We start from the raw sequence: 16017 nt of genomic DNA on the forward strand, positions 1-16017 counted from the left end.
ATGAGAAATTTTATCACATTAGACATAAGACAGTTTGTGCCACATCTATATCTGACTGCTTACTGAAATTCTGACAAGTCCGTTTTTCTTCTTGTGCAGGGAGCTCTGTTGTATGGTCATTATGGAAGTGAATCAGACCTTCTGGTTTTGCAAGCTAAAGGTGTGGTTCTCAAGAATCGTATAATCTTGCTCAGAGCTGGGAAATTGTCTCTTGCAGAAAAGGTAAGTTTTCGTGTCATGCTGCCAAAATGCTGTGCTTGCAAAAATGAAACATTTGTTCAGTATTAAGTTAATTTTTTTTTTACCACAGCAGATTAGAGGAACATGGATCTAACATTACAATTAGAAGAATTTACTAAAGACTTGAGTAATATTACCTTAGGATCATGCTTTCATGAAAAAGTTAGGTGAAATAGTATTTTAAGAATCGGATATTCCATCAGCAAATAAGCAAAACTTGTCTCTCTTGCTGGAAATCTACAATCTGTTTCATTTCATCCATTATGTAATTTATTTTATTTGAACATGTTTAGCAGTTTATATTTCTGTTAGTAAGTGCTTTTTCTAGCTACCTCACTGCCATTTATCGATGTTTTATTTCAGTGCTTTTTCATTGCTAGTTATTAGAACAGTTATTAAGTAGCTGACTCTTGTTTGGAGAAGCTGCAAGACCAAAACCTTATGGAAATCAAGGCCAAAATACTCGCACTGAAAACATCAAACTGTCATCAGCCAGAAAGCACTAGGATGAGAGAAAGAAGAAGCAAACCTGGATCATGAATGACATCCTAGATTTGTGACTCAAGGAGGGCATTGAAGAGAGAGGAAACCAATCCCAAAACAGCTTCCAGAAGTGAATTGTGCCATTGCTGGGCGGGGGATTGAGGGCCAGTGCTAGACCAAAGAAGAGGGAATTGGACGTGGTGACAGCAGAAAGGCCTACCAACTTCTAAGGACCCTCACCAAGACAACATGACCTTACTCACTGAAGACAGCAATGGCTTCCTTCTTATAGAAAGCACTTCTTGAGGTGACTTAAGAGGAGGTTCAACATTAAAAAAAGTCTTGTCCAAGTCATTGAAATGCTATATAAGAGCTCAATAAGTGCAGTACGGCTGGATATTCAAATGGGAGTTTTCTTTTACACAACCATAGGTGACTGTCAAGACAACACAACACTCTTTCACATAAACACAACACAACACTCTATTTAAGACTGCCCCTCAAGGTACCCTGAAAAGTGGTTGATGCTGCAGTGGCTAGAGGAAAACTGGCTTAACAAATGTGAAGGAGTGGTCTGGTTGTTCAATGCAAGACCTGCAGTAGCTAGAGGAAGAACTGGCTTAACGAATGTGAGGGAGTGGTCAGGTAATCCCATCCAATTCCTGCTTACTGTCACTCAAGACAGATATAACGGTGGGCCTTGTCAGCTGCTGCCTTTATCCCTGTGCTCCCTGCAACAACCAGTACCACTCAGTGGACAATGAATAAATGAACTTTGTCATTAAGCAGTGAAAAATGGTGTTAATTTAACAGATGTCAGTTCTGCTTATTTACAGTTTGTTCCCTTGATTTGCTGACAGAAGTAACGTTGACATAGTCTTTTTGTTTGATTTAAAGGCATTTGCATATGTTGAGATATGGTGGTGTTGCAGGTACAAAATGTTGCTGATGAGGGTGCAGTGGGTGTTATTGTGTACTGGGACCCAGCAGATGCTTCTGACAACCCTGACACTCCCTCTAATATTTCCTATATTCCGTATGCTGCTGCTGCCATATATACCACAGGTACCTCAGTTGACACAGCAATTAAATTATTCATAACTGATAACAGAGGTTAGTGAGGAATAGAGAAGGATTAGAAATCAGGCTCTTTTTTTTCCTTCTTCATTACACTATGCTCTTTGAATCTGAATAGAATGATCACTTTATTGAAATTGCATGAACTATTTTATTGTAAGGTAGAATGATCTGTTGATCATTTTAAAATGCTCGGATTTTTTTTCTTTCTTTAAGACTCTTCACACTTGCTGGTGCCCAGGATCCCTGTTCAAACCATTTCCATGGAAACAGCCACATTATTATTTAAAGTCTTGTCACAGGAAGAAGGAAGTGTTGTGGCACCAACTACATGGTCAGGAAGACTACAGGTCACTTATACCATTGGAACGAAATACAACAGTAAGTTGGAAGCAAGGATTTTGGAAACAAAGCTGCACTTGACAAACTGAGTTGCTTTGTTCTGCAGCGACTTTTCTGCTTTCTTGTGCAACATGTTTGCTTATTTAAATCAATAGATTTCTTTTAGTTACAAGTTGTATTTGTTTCTCTTAAACTTTCATTTGTTACCTTTTTTACTGCTTGTAATTGCCTTGCTTTCTGTTTCTGTGGATTTTACTGTAACAGTTACATTCTCTGCCATAATTTCGATCTAATTCTTACTGTTTGTTTTCTATTTTCTAAAACTTTAGGTTCTCCTCTAATTATTTCAATATTAATATAAAATTAATCTATTATCTGTTATTGTGTTTGTCTTGCTTTATATTTTTTAAATATTTCTGAATTTTATTTTTATTTTTCAAATCTCATTTCATGAACACTTTTGCTACATGACTGTACAGTTGTCTACACAACTTCTCAGTCAGCAGTGTTGAATCACCTTGCTACCCATAAACTTCCTGCCTGTTTAATTGACATTTTGAGGAAACATTCTCTTTACTATGATTTTGTGAATTATGACACCCCATAAAGACAATGAATTCAAATCTGTCACTACCATGAAGGTCATTGTAAACAGTGCCTTTTGGAAAATTCTTCACCTGCTCTGCCGCTCATCCTTATTCTGCTGCATGTCCCTCGTCACCAAGTTCTGACATAGATTCTGCTTCTTCTTTGCTGTATGTTGTCAGCTCTCTACTGGATCATGTTTCCCCCACGTCATTTGAACACTCCCTTCTGCAATGTGCGTAGTATTTGAGCATTCACAGTCATTGTAAAGATTCTATGATTCATCATCAGCATCATTGCGATCAAAGTGTACCATTTAATGTCATCATCCGTAACATCAGCTGGAAACAGGACCGACCAAATCAACATGGTCATATGAGAACAGGAGACTGCCTAATTTCCCCCACCCGACAACTAAACACTCGCCTCCATGATGGGCTTTTCAACGTCCAGTCTGTATCATCAGCACAATAGTCACTGAAGCGTGTGAACATTGAAGAGTTTGTCACAGATTGCCACCTTAATATTTTCATCATCACTGAGACATGGCTTAAACAGCAAGGCGATGAGAGCATGTGTGTTGATCTAAGTCCAGTATTCATGTTTTGACTAAAACCCAGGAATACTGCAACACTTACATCTCAGCTAGATAACTCCACTCCTCGTCTGATGATTGTCTCCTTACTTTTCCTGTCACCAGAACAACAACATATGGCCACAGGATTTTTAGTTATTGTGCAGCAAAACAATGGAACTCTCCCTTTCCATATCCGCCACCTACCCACTATTGAATCCTTTAAATGTGCACTGAAAACTCATCTCTTCCCATAAACATTACTGCTGACAACCTTTCCCACAATGCTAGTCTTTTTTCATACCCTTCCCTGCTTTTTGCAATCTCATCTTACTCTCAGCTTTTGTTCTTGTTATTGGGTTCCTCATGCTTTCTGTATTCGATTTTATTCTTCGTTGGTACTGTTGTTGATTCTTTTATAGTTCATATATTATTTGTTTTCCAATCCCTCATATGTTGTCCATGTTTCGTTCTTGTTCTTAAGCGCTAAGAGCATGTTTCTTCAGGAGTGTGTGTATGCGCTTTACAAATTTTGCATTTATTATTATTATATGTAATGTTTTTAGAAGGGGTGGGGGGTTGCAGAGAAAGGAACAGCAGTGTTTGGTGAAAATGGTGACAATGATGGTTTTGAAAAAAAAATAGTTACTGGACTTTTATTTGCCTTCCAATTTTCCCTTGTTGTACACAAACATGTTCATATTTGCATACTCTGATTTCTTCAAGTAACATTCTTTGATAAAACTTTATTTAATTTAGCTGACTTTTTGTTTTTGCTTTTTTTATATGTAAGATACAATTCTTTTGTGCAGATGGTAACATCTCACTGCGTATGACAACCTTCAACAAAGAAAGACAAGTGACAGTGAAGAATATTGTAGCCAACATTCATGGCACCAGTGAAAAGGGTCGGTTTTAGTAGCTTTAACAAAATTCGGGTCAACAAAAGAACATGATAGCAACTTCAGGCAAATAATCCATGTCACGGACCGTCCGCAGACATGCGCATTCTTTCCACAAACCAAAATATCCTGATCGCTTGAGGGTGGGCGTACCTTCTTAGAGGCACAAATAATTATTCAAATCAAATACAAAGTCAAATGAAACAAAGGCAAAATCCACACTCATAGATTCACTCCTTCATTCGCCACACAAGATGTATTACCAATATGTTATCATTCATCCCACATAATATTAAAGGTAACAATAAAATCGACTCTCCTAAATTATTGTCACTGATGAAGAACCCAATGTTCGCTCCCGATGAAACATCAACCTCTTATTTTAAAGTCTTTGAGACCCTCCCAAGTCCTCTATTCCAATTAATCCCACTGATCTTCTTTCCACGAAGTCTATTTATGATTGAAAATAAATGGTTTTTCACAGTACCCACAGTTTATAAGCAGACGTCTCGATCTTGCGCATGCGGCCGCCTCCTAGATGTTGGCCGGATGATGTTAGATTCGCTGAAGGCCGGGAGGAAACCTTTCCTCCACCGGCGCTTACTCTCAGGCTGTGAAGAGCTGCCCCTTCCAGGCGACAGATGGAAGTCGGTGCCCCAGTCTTGCACCAAGTTTTCTGTTCTTTTCTCGCTGATACCAGTGTTTAGTTTCTTGACCCCGCCAAGAAACTGGGATGCCCAAGCCACAGAGCTCCCCCACGGTGCGAACACGGACTACAGTGACTCACGACCTGTGAAGTACATCCACCTGTAGTTTACCCACGGTATTACTTCCCGTAATACTTTTTCCGCTGTCGCAGCAGTTGCGAGAAAGTCCCGAGAAAAATCCACCAGCTCCAACTTTTGTTTCGCCGTCTGCTCTCTGCCCACCGTTATTTTCTCTAACGTTAATTTCCTCTATCTTTTACGTCACCTTATTTTGACGTCCCAGTTTACGTCATTTGCTCAAGGGCAAACAACTTCCAGCCCACTACACTAAATCAGATCAACCACGGTTGTCGATCTTCCCTCCTAACCCCCTCTACTAAGTACTTATCCGTTACATTCCTCCCCTCCTGAAAAAAAAAAGAATGAAAAAAATCAATTTAACAGTTTTTCTTTCTTTTACTTCTACGGGATAAATTGGTCCCACTCGACCCGGGATAGATTGTCAGCGAGAAGATTCTCTGTTCCCTTAATCGTCTCAACTGAAAACTGAAACTCTTGAAGAGCTAGCATCCACCTCATAATTCGAGAATTATGATATACAGATGTTTTTTAAAAACACAAGGGGTTTGTGATCTGTCTGTAAAATGAACTTTCTTCCGTAAAGATAACGAGAGAGTTTCGAAATTCCCCATATTATTGCCAGGCACTCTCGTTCTATGGTGCTGTATCGTGTTTCAGGACCTGTCAGTTTGCGGCTGACGTAGGCCACTGGAAAACGATCTCCTCCGTATTCCTGCAAGAGTACTGCTCCTAATCCCACCCCACTCGCGTCAGTTTGAACTATGAACGGCTTGTCAAACTTTGGTAGCGCTAGTATGGGTTGGGATGACAGAACGGTTTGGATGTGAGTTAATGCTTGGACACATTCATTCGACCATTGAATATGTTTTGGCTGTTTCCTTTTGTCAACTCTGTAATGGGTGCAACCACCGTAGCAAAGTTAGGAACATAGCGTCGGTAGTAGCTGATCAGACCTAAGAGTGCTCTCACTTGCTTCTTACTGCTAGGAGTAGGAAGTCTTAGAATTTTCTGTACTTTATCAGGACTGGGACGCAGATGCCCCTCCCCCACTATGTGTCCTAAGAATTCCAAGCTCCGAAATCCCATCTGAATTTTCGAAGGTCTTACAGTGAGTTGATAATGGGCTAAGGTTCTTAACACACCTTCTACATGAGTCAGATGCTCTTCCCACGTTTCGCTAGCAACCAGTAAATCATCAAAGAAGGTATGTGCTGAAAACCTTTCCATATTGAGCGCTCTCATAGCTCTCGCAAACGTTGCAGGAGCTGTAGCCAATCCAAATGGCATTCGGGTCCATTGAAATAAGCCTTTGGTTGTTTGAAATGCTGTTTTTGGCCTATCTTCTTCTTTAACTCTGATTTGCCAATATCCTTTGGCCAAATCTATTTTAGTGAAAAATTGGGCTCGGCCCAATTGACTATATACAGTTTCGGGATCCGGAATGGGTTCTGAGTCGAACTCTGTTATTTTATTTAGGGCTCGGTAGTCGATACAAAAGCGTACTGAACCGTCCTTCTTTCTGACCAACAACGCTGGTGATGCATAAGGTGAGGATGATGGTTCAATCACTCCCATTTGTAACATTTTAATCACTTCCTTTTCCATGGTTTGCTGTAGAGCAAAAGGAAGTGGATAGGGCCTTAAGCGCACTACCTCTGGAGAAGTCAGTCTAATTTGGTGCTCAATTTCACCGTTAAACTGTCCTGGCATCACGGTCAGTATGTGTTGATAATTCTTTAGAATATTCCTCAATTGTGTGGTCTGGAGTTCTGTCAAGTCGGGCCCCACTTTCATGCTGTTTATGTCCTCTTCCATCTCCCCAGGAAGAACTGGTATTTCCACGGAATCATCATCGGTATCGGCTATCAATAAGGTCACATTTGCCAGGTGTCTATTTGATTCCTTCTCGGATACTCCTGACGGCATGATAAATCTTTGGGGGCACATCTCTTCCGAGATAAGATCCGAAAAAGCCATGGGTTTATCGTCATTGGTCTGTCCACAGTTAGCCGTTTTGGTGGTGTCTGGAATCTTCACATCAATCGGCGGTTCACGTCTGTGATATTTGCGCAACATATTAATGTGCATAACCCGGTCTTTTCCCTGCATATGGATCACGTAGTCTGGATGACATTCCCGGATGACTGGAAAAGGTCCCTTCCATTGCATGAGTAGTTTATTCGTGGACGTAGGTAACATTATCAGCACTTCGTCCCCCACCTGCAGAGTTCGTTGTTGCGTTTTTCTGTCAAAGTAACGTTTATTTCTCGCCGCCGTCCTATGGCTATTCTCTTGGGCCAGTTGATAGCTTTCCTGTAGTAGATTTCTCAACTCATATATGTATTGGTAAACAGGTTTTGCATCCTCATCACTGATTTCCTTCTCTGTCCAAGTTGAGATAAGGAGATCAAGTGATCCCTTTGGTCGTCGTCCGAAAACGAGTTCGAATGGTGAGAAACCTGTACTTTCGTGAGTTTTCTCTCTGCAAGCGAATAAAAGAGCAGGAAGATAGCGATGCCATTCTCGAGGCTGGCGATGTACCAACTTCCGCAGCATTGGTTTTAATGTCCCGTGGAATCTTTCCACGCACCCATTCGTTTGTGGATGGTAAGGGTGGAACGTAAACCCTTGATGGACAGCAGTCTGAGAAATTCCTTCATGACATCAGACATGAATTGTGTCCCCTGGTCGGATAGAATTTCTTCGGGAAGACCCATTCTGGCAAATACAACCAAGAGTGCTTCAGCCACAGATACACTGTCAATTCTTTTTAACGGTATTGCCTCTGGATATCTGGACGCCATGTCTATTATACTCAATACATGGGTATGGCCCTCATTAGATGATGGATGTATAGGACCCATGATATCTATAGCCACTCTCTTGAAGGGCTCATCGATGACTGGCACATGTACGAGTGGCACTGGTCGATTTCTTCCGTGTGCCACGGTTTTCTGGCACGCGTCACATGTTTGGCAATACTTTCGGGTGTCGCTTTTTACTCCCGGCCACCAACAATTGGCGAGCACCCGATTCAGCGTGGCACGGACGCCTGCATGTCCGGCTAAAAGACCATCGTGAGCCGCACATAACACTGATGCCCTGAGTGTTTGTGGCACCACCACTTGTTGAAAAGTCCCTGTAGTGGTGCGGGATGATCGAATCAACATTCCCTGCTGAAGATGGAAGTTCGTCTCCAGGTTGGCTTCTTCGCTCCTTTGACAGGCTGCAGCTCGGCATGTGATCAATGTCGGATCCTCCCTCTGGAGTCGAACTAACTCCTCTCTAGTGATGTCCATTGCTGGCTTTGGAATATGCAGCGGAATTGGCAGTTCCAATTCCCGCTTCTTCTGTCCTCTGGTTGTGACTAAGGCTGCTTTTGGTTTTGTCACCAACACTCCCTCTACCCCGTCTATATTACCCAAAATTAAATCTGTTATTGGTTCGTCTATTACGCAACAGCGTAGTTTACCCGCATAGAAAGGGGTCTCTACCTGTACCTCAGCGACTGGAAAGACTTCCGTATTACCCCCAAACGTAATACAGGACTGGGACTGTCCAGTGTATTCTGACTGCCTAACCAGGGAGGCTCTTATGCCTGCTGTTGTGGCTCCCGTATCTCTTAACACCGTTATGGGTTTATCTCTAATATAACCTGGATAGAGAGGAAGTCGATCCATCTCTTCACTATTAAGAGTGCTACACAGGATGGAAACGCTGGTTACTACCGGAGTGGATACTTCTGTGTTTTCTCTCCGTCTAACATAAGGGCATTCACGGGCAAAATGTCCAATTTCGTTACAAGCGAAGCAAATGAGCTCTCTCTTAGGTCTTCGCAGTACCTCGTCTCTTTGCCTTCTCGGCCCGTTACTTCCTTTGGGAAAGGTTTTGTTGGGACTTGATTTACGAGGACTATTTGGCCTATTAGGAAGCCTAGATTTGGGTGACCGAGGACGCCAATTCACCCCGGTGTTGGCAACTCGATACGACTCGGCTCTCCTCGCCATACTTTTATTGGCATGCGCCTGCCTGTACTTCTCTGCACTTGCTATCATCTCGGCTGCGGACTTAAATTCACGTTCTTGCAGGAAGATAGCTAATTCCTTCGCTACGCTCTGGAGAATCTGTTCTCGTAACATGAGGTCCAAAAGACCATCATACGTTTTGTCTGCCTCGGCTAAAGTTATCCAACGGTTTGCTAAACCGGACAACCTAGAAAAAAATGCCGCCATTGATTCCTGCGGTTCGGGTCGGATGGATCTAAATCGTTCCCGAAATCCCTCAGCGGTACACTGATACTTTTGAAGTAATTCCCTCTTGAGTGTTTCATAATCAACTACCCCACTTGCACAAAGTGCATGATACAGGGTTAAAGCCTCACCCTGTAAAAGAGCTGACATAAGCAAAGGCCATCGCGGCTCCTCCCACCTAAGAGCAGTTGCATGCGCTTCAAACCTAAAGATGAAAGAGTCTATATCATCTTTATCCTCACGGAAGATTGGAAGTTTGGGCAGGTTACCACGCGGACCCCCCGTGGATTGAGCTACTTCCCCTTCTGTCCTGCTTCCTGCTTGTAGCCTAAGTCTTTCTAACTCAAACTCCCTTTCTCTCACTCTTTCCCTTTCTTCTCTTTCTCTTTCTTTTTCCCTTTCCTTTCTTTCTCTTTCTCTATCAAAACGTTCTACACACTGTTGGACGTACTTTTCCAGGTCACTATTAGTCTTTCCAAATTTCTGTCCTTGGGCTATGAAGCTATCTATATCCGGGAATTCCATGTCTCTCAAGAACAATTTAAAGAAATGTACCCTACGATGGCAAAACAAGAGTAGTCAAAAATAATCCACCAGATACAGTACTAATAATACCTTTTGTACAATATTTGTAAACCACCTCGCCTAGTACCGCCTCACCCTAAAGCGGTCACGTCGGGGGTCACCAAGATGTCACGGACCGTCCGCAGACATGCGCATTCTTTCCACAAACCAAAATATCCTGATCGCTTGAGGGTGGGCGTACCTTCTTAGAGGCACAAATAATTATTCAAATCAAATACAAAGTCAAATGAAACAAAGGCAAAATCCACACTCATAGATTCACTCCTTCATTCGCCACACAAGATGTATTACCAATATGTTATCATTCATCCCACATAATATTAAAGGTAACAATAAAATCGACTCTCCTAAATTATTGTCACTGATGAAGAACCCAATGTTCGCTCCCGATGAAACATCAACCTCTTATTTTAAAGTCTTTGATACCCTCCCAAGTCCTCTATTCCAATTAATCCCACTGATCTTCTTTCCACGAAGTCTATTTATGATTGAAAATAAATGGTTTTTCACAGTACCCACAGTTTATAAGCAGACGTCTCGATCTTGCGCATGCGGCCGCCTCCTAGATGTTGGCCGGATGATGTTAGATTCGCTGAAGGCCGGGAGGAAACCTTTCCTCCACCGGCGCTTACTCTCAGGCTGTGAAGAGCTGCCCCTTCCAGGCGACAGATGGAAGTCGGTGCCCCAGTCTTGCACCAAGTTTTCTGTTCTTTTCTCGCTGATACCAGTGTTTAGTTTCTTGACCCCGCCAAGAAACTGGGATGCCCAAGCCACAGAGCTCCCCCACGGTGCGAACACGGACTACAGTGACTCACGACCTGTGAAGTACATCCACCTGTAGTTTACCCACGGTATTACTTCCCGTAATACTTTTTCCGCTGTCGCAGCAGTTGCGAGAAAGTCCCGAGAAAAATCCACCAGCTCCAACTTTTGTTTCGCCGTCTGCTCTCTGCCCACCGTTATTTTCTCTAACGTTAATTTCCTCTATCTTTTACGTCACCTTATTTTGACGTCCCAGTTTACGTCATTTGCTCAAGGGCAAACAACTTCCAGCCCACTACGCTAAATCAGATCAACCACGGTTGTCGATCTTCCCTCCTAACCCCCTCTACTAAGTACTTATCCGTTACAATCCATATCACCCATTTTGAGCAGCATACAGACTAACAGTGAAAATTTGTACTTATACCACTTCAGCCAATTCTGAACATATGCATTTGACAATCCCACTTAACGCAGGCAGTCCTGATAAGTCCTAAAAACCTTACTCAAAAGTCGTGAGTTCTCAGCATGAGCTCAGGCTTACAGGGGGAGTTCTGAACAGATGCCCTGCCTGTTATGCAAGCCACCAACAAAAACTGGCTGCCTATGCTAACAGCAGTGCTGAAAAATATTTATTGCCTAAAAACATTACTGCAGTAGATACCCACACACTGGTATTGAAGACACTCAGCAGGCTGACAGAACGGCAAAACTAGAGGCTGAAGACATACAGCAGGAAAACAAGATTAGCCTAACCAAGATGAAGGTGATTATCAAGGCTTTGCATAGATAACCCCAGCCACAGACAACTTCCACCATCTGTCCAGAATCTAGGTGACAGTTTTCTGCATGAGGAGAGGGCACAGCAGATTTAAGCACCACTTTTACTGGAAGTAACATCTTGTGTCATCTTTGACGTGTTCCTGAGGAGATACAAAGCATATCCTACAGGAGTGTAGGCTCCTGAAAGAACAGACCGTAGGTCTGGCAATCACCAGTTCCTCTTAAAACCAAGCAGGACAGACCTGTGGACGCTTTGCAGATGACTGACTGCCAGTTTCTTCTTGAGAGCTGGCCTCCAACTGGGCTAAATATAGCCAAATTAGAACAATATCATCATCTGTGACACTTAAACCACAGCTGAGCATCCATTATAACTTGGCTACATTATTTTGTATAATAGTACTGTTCAGGTCACAGTGCATGATAATGAATGTGTCTGTACTCACAATCTATCCATGTTCATCTGTAAATACACTATAATAGGTATCAGTGCATGATTTTTTTTTTTTGTTCCCTCTCAGATCTTTATATTGTAATTGGAGTTTTATAAAGCAGTTGTTTGTTTTCCTCTATAGATCGTTATGTGGTGATTGGAGCTCCACGAGCTTCATTACTGGGTGCTTCACAAGATGCTGTTATTAGCACCAACCTCCTCCTACAGTTGGCAAATGCTTTGAACACTGCGTATAGTCTCAAGAAGTGGAAACCTAAGCGTGGCATTCGCATTGTGTCCTGGGGGGGCGCAGACCTGGCAAACATTGGCATGCTGCAGCATATTGTGGTAGGCCATTGAGTATCTGTGCAGAGCAGACCCCAGACTAATGAATTCTCACTAAATGCAGAGGATTTCCTGCTTAATTTTGGCAGCTATTGCGCAACAAGAAAAATTTGTCTGATTATAGTCATAAGTTGGGCCTAGTCTTTAAATCTGTATAACAAATTCTAGATCTTCACTCTCCCGGTTGTAAAGTATCATATTTGTGATGAGAGAGTGATGTGCCTTTGCCTGACTGGCTAGAAGGTGACTGCTCTTTCATCTTTGCCTGTTAATCTGCATTGGGTTGTGCTTCTAATATTGGTCAGTACATCTGTAATGCCATTTGCTATGTTTGATTTCTGTCTGTGTCTTTTTTTTTCTGCACCGTTTTCTATTGGCACAACTGCGCCATCTAGTCATTACTTAGATCTTAGCTCTTTGCATCAGGTAAAAGAAAAACACAAGATTGTGAAAAAGGCAGCCTTTGATAGTAAAGTGCTACATAAATCAACTTTATTATTACATGTGTTTGTGTGAGTGAGGAAGAAATGTGTTACACATATGTTTACTAGCACATTTTTACAAAGACTTTCATTTTTCTTTCTAATACTCCATTTGACTAACATTTTTGTAGCAGTTTTATTATCATAAGTCCTTTGATGAATACAATTTTTCAGAAACATCATCACTTGCTGTCCTGGCGTGCAGTGGCTTACTTTGATATCCGTAGCCTAATGGTGGGTACAGACATCATCACAGCTCAGGTACCCCCAGGGCTGTTTCAGGTCATCAATGAGGTCACATTGATGGTGAGTTTGTGACCTCTCATGGATGATGGTGCTCACTTGAGAACAGATGAAAACATTTACAGAAGGAGAGGGATGGGTTCTATCCTCTACCTTTCATGCCCTGTACTTGGTGAATTAGTTTATGTTCATTGCCTGTATGTCAGTCCTTATGGCAACGCCACTGGGACACTCTAGGCCAAAATAAATTATAGTTCTTGCAAGATTGAAGATAGACACACCTATGCCACGCAAGGACACCTCTTGCAAGGTGAACCACCACCTGTTTGTCCCTGGTGTGGGGGAAATTTTAATGTATGACATATTTTGATTATCTGTCCTGAGCTACAGACTATCTGTCGACAGTTTTTTGCAAAGAATTCTTTATTCTCCTTATTTCATTACGTCCCATTGGCAGCTATCTTTACATTTTTAAAGAGAATAGGACTTTATCATCAAATTTAAAAAATTTTATATCCTGATAGTTCTCTTTTGTTTTTTGGTTTGTTGGTGGTCTTTTTGGGCTTCACCACCCCTTTTTACTCTTCATCCATTCTTTTCCATTTTGTTTACTCATTATGTTGGCTTTTAAATAATATTATGGTTATATGACTTGAGAAGATTTATCCTAAACTTTTAACGTTAAAATTACTTTTGTTGCTGTGATATAGCCCTAGTTGCTGGCACAGCATTAAACACAAACAAACACCAGGCCATGGGGACTTTTTGTTATAATATCCCCACCCTGTGTTATTGTGTTCTGGGATTTATTATTGCTATATACTGTATCAATGGTGAGATTCAGTATGGATATATATATATTTTGCACCAAAGGGTTACCTTTGTCCTGTAGGTTTACTATTGTCCTGTAGGTCCACACCCTGAGTTTCTGTGTGCTGTATCAATGGGTTATTTTTATCTTTCAGGTGCCAGACCCAAATGATGCAGATCACACAATCCAGTCATCATGGCAGGAGATGTTGTCTGATAACCAAGTGGACGCCCGGTCATCAGCCGTTCCCCTGGCCAGTTACCATGGTGACCACTCGGCCTGGCCCTTCCTACATGTTGTTGGTGTTCCTACAATCAGTCTGCAGTATAGAGACATGAACAATTTCGTAAGTGCCACCTAAATACTTTCCTTTTTTGAGTAGCAGGAGGCTGTTTTAAAGCCGTTGTATGTATTTAGAAATATTAAAAATTACGTTCCTGTACACAAAAGAGTGACTGTCATTGGCATAAAAACTTACAGCTTTTACATGGCAGATGACAGTGAATTTTGTTCCTCTTTAACGTGATGTTAGATTAAAGCTTTTTTTAATTTGAGGTTTTAATACCCTCTTTCTTTTTTGACTTAGTCTGTAAGCTGCACAAAGTTGTTTATATGTCAGTAACATAAATTGCAGGATATGTAACAGACATGAAAGCATGAACTGCCATGCTGATAGGTAAGGTTTAGACAGAAAACATGTAACTCCTTTTCCTTAATCAGGATTACTAAAAAATGCCTTATTTTTATTACTTTTCATTCTCTAAGGAACATTTTGTTGCTCATAAGACAATTTTCCAGGCATGTTAAGAATTTTGTTCTTATTAGTTTTTGTTAATAGTATGATAATTTGTGACAACAAAAATCATGTTTTGTTCATATGTTGGCAGGTTAATGGCCTAACTGTGCCTGTCTACTCACAAGTTGATAGTGAACATCACTTCAAGTATCACATTGCTGTTATGCGTGTGATGGTGCAGATCTTGGTTAGCATGGTCGATGATCAAATTATCCCATATTCATTGTCTGGTGCAGTCAGTGAACTTTCAGCCATCCTGTGGCAGACTTCAGAATTTTTGAATGAATGTTCACAATCCATGCATGACTTAGGTACGTGGAGGAACCTGATTCTTGCTCTCAAACTTTTTTGATAGTTTAAGTCGCTATACTACAGCTGGGTGGACTAGTCATTTCTCAGTTGTCATGTCTCATAAATACTTCAGCAAAGTAATAAAGGGAAGCAACATTGTAACTCTCAGTCCTTGTTACTTGGATCTTTATTGTGTTTTATTCATCATTAGTACTGTTGTTGATCCTTCCGTTGTTCGTGTGTTGTTTGCTTGTTCTTCTGTCCCTTGTATGTTGCCCATGTCTTGTTCTTGCTCTTAAGTACTACGAGCATAATCCTTAGGAGTGTAAGTATGCACTATATAAATTTTGCATTTATTATTGTTAATAAGTTAGCAAGGACAAGGTTTAGGAATTATTTTGACCCCACATAGGACCATTTAACTACAGATAAGATGGTGTGACTACAAACTGGACAATGTGACCATAAGACACACTTCACCTTAGATCATACAGTATGTGCATAAAAACATGCTTTCTTCCAGGGTATTTAGTTTCCAAATATTTTCAAAGTAGTGAAGCGAGCTAGACTTTAAGTTGAGTGTATGACAAGCAGTAGATGCCATTTGTACTTTAATGCCAGTTAATTTACACAGAATATTGTACTATTAATGATTGCTAACATTAGGTTCATTTTTCTCTAGCCTGGTTCTCTTGCTGAATTGATGACTATTAAGAATATCTGTACATATGATGTGCTTGTTTCTTGCACAGTTTGTGCATGTGTGGCTAACAGTGTTAGAATTTCTTTATTTGCAGAAGATTCACTGAACTTGTGTTCTGAATTGGAAGCAACTACCAAAGTATTTGAGGACTTCATTGAAATTTACCTTAAAAAAAAGGACCTGCTGTCGTTGAGAATGGTGAACGATGTGAAAATGATGTTCGATAAACTCTTTATCATATACAGAAAAGGGTAAATAAAAATAAATTATGTGTACAAATGTCAACAACACTATACATTTATCGCATTTGGCACATAAAATTTAAAATAAATGCATCCATTTGCAAGTGCATTGTAAAGTGCTGTTATTGTTTACAGACCTACAGTATTAGCTTTTTAGGCTTTTTGTTCAATCTTAGTTTTTATTCTCTTCAGTTTAGATAATGTTTAATTTAATTTGATTTAAAATAAATAAACACTAGGATTTACTCCTAAATTGGCATAACCTGGGCAGAAATTAGAGCATGTGTTGAAAAACAAATA

General features: G+C 40.9%; 1 protein-coding gene across 1 annotated transcript in view; it reads left to right on the forward strand.

Moving 5' to 3' along the window:
* The window catches only part of LOC112555054 (N-acetylated-alpha-linked acidic dipeptidase-like protein), a 28942-nt gene that overhangs the window by 9578 nt on the left and 3347 nt on the right, over window positions 1–16017 (forward strand). The window contains exons 4-12 of the mRNA XM_025223207.1: window positions 100–222; window positions 1656–1788; window positions 2017–2181; window positions 4114–4209; window positions 11947–12152; window positions 12806–12937; window positions 13840–14031; window positions 14573–14792; window positions 15570–15726. Coding sequence (XP_025078992.1) covers window positions 100–222; window positions 1656–1788; window positions 2017–2181; window positions 4114–4209; window positions 11947–12152; window positions 12806–12937; window positions 13840–14031; window positions 14573–14792; window positions 15570–15726 — 1424 coding nt within the window. The remainder of the gene's footprint in view (window positions 1–99; window positions 223–1655; window positions 1789–2016; window positions 2182–4113; window positions 4210–11946; window positions 12153–12805; window positions 12938–13839; window positions 14032–14572; window positions 14793–15569; window positions 15727–16017) is intronic.

Source organism: Pomacea canaliculata, linkage group LG14 (genome assembly GCF_003073045.1).
Source record: "Pomacea canaliculata isolate SZHN2017 linkage group LG14, ASM307304v1, whole genome shotgun sequence".
Classification (NCBI taxonomy): domain Eukaryota; kingdom Metazoa; phylum Mollusca; class Gastropoda; order Architaenioglossa; family Ampullariidae; genus Pomacea; species Pomacea canaliculata.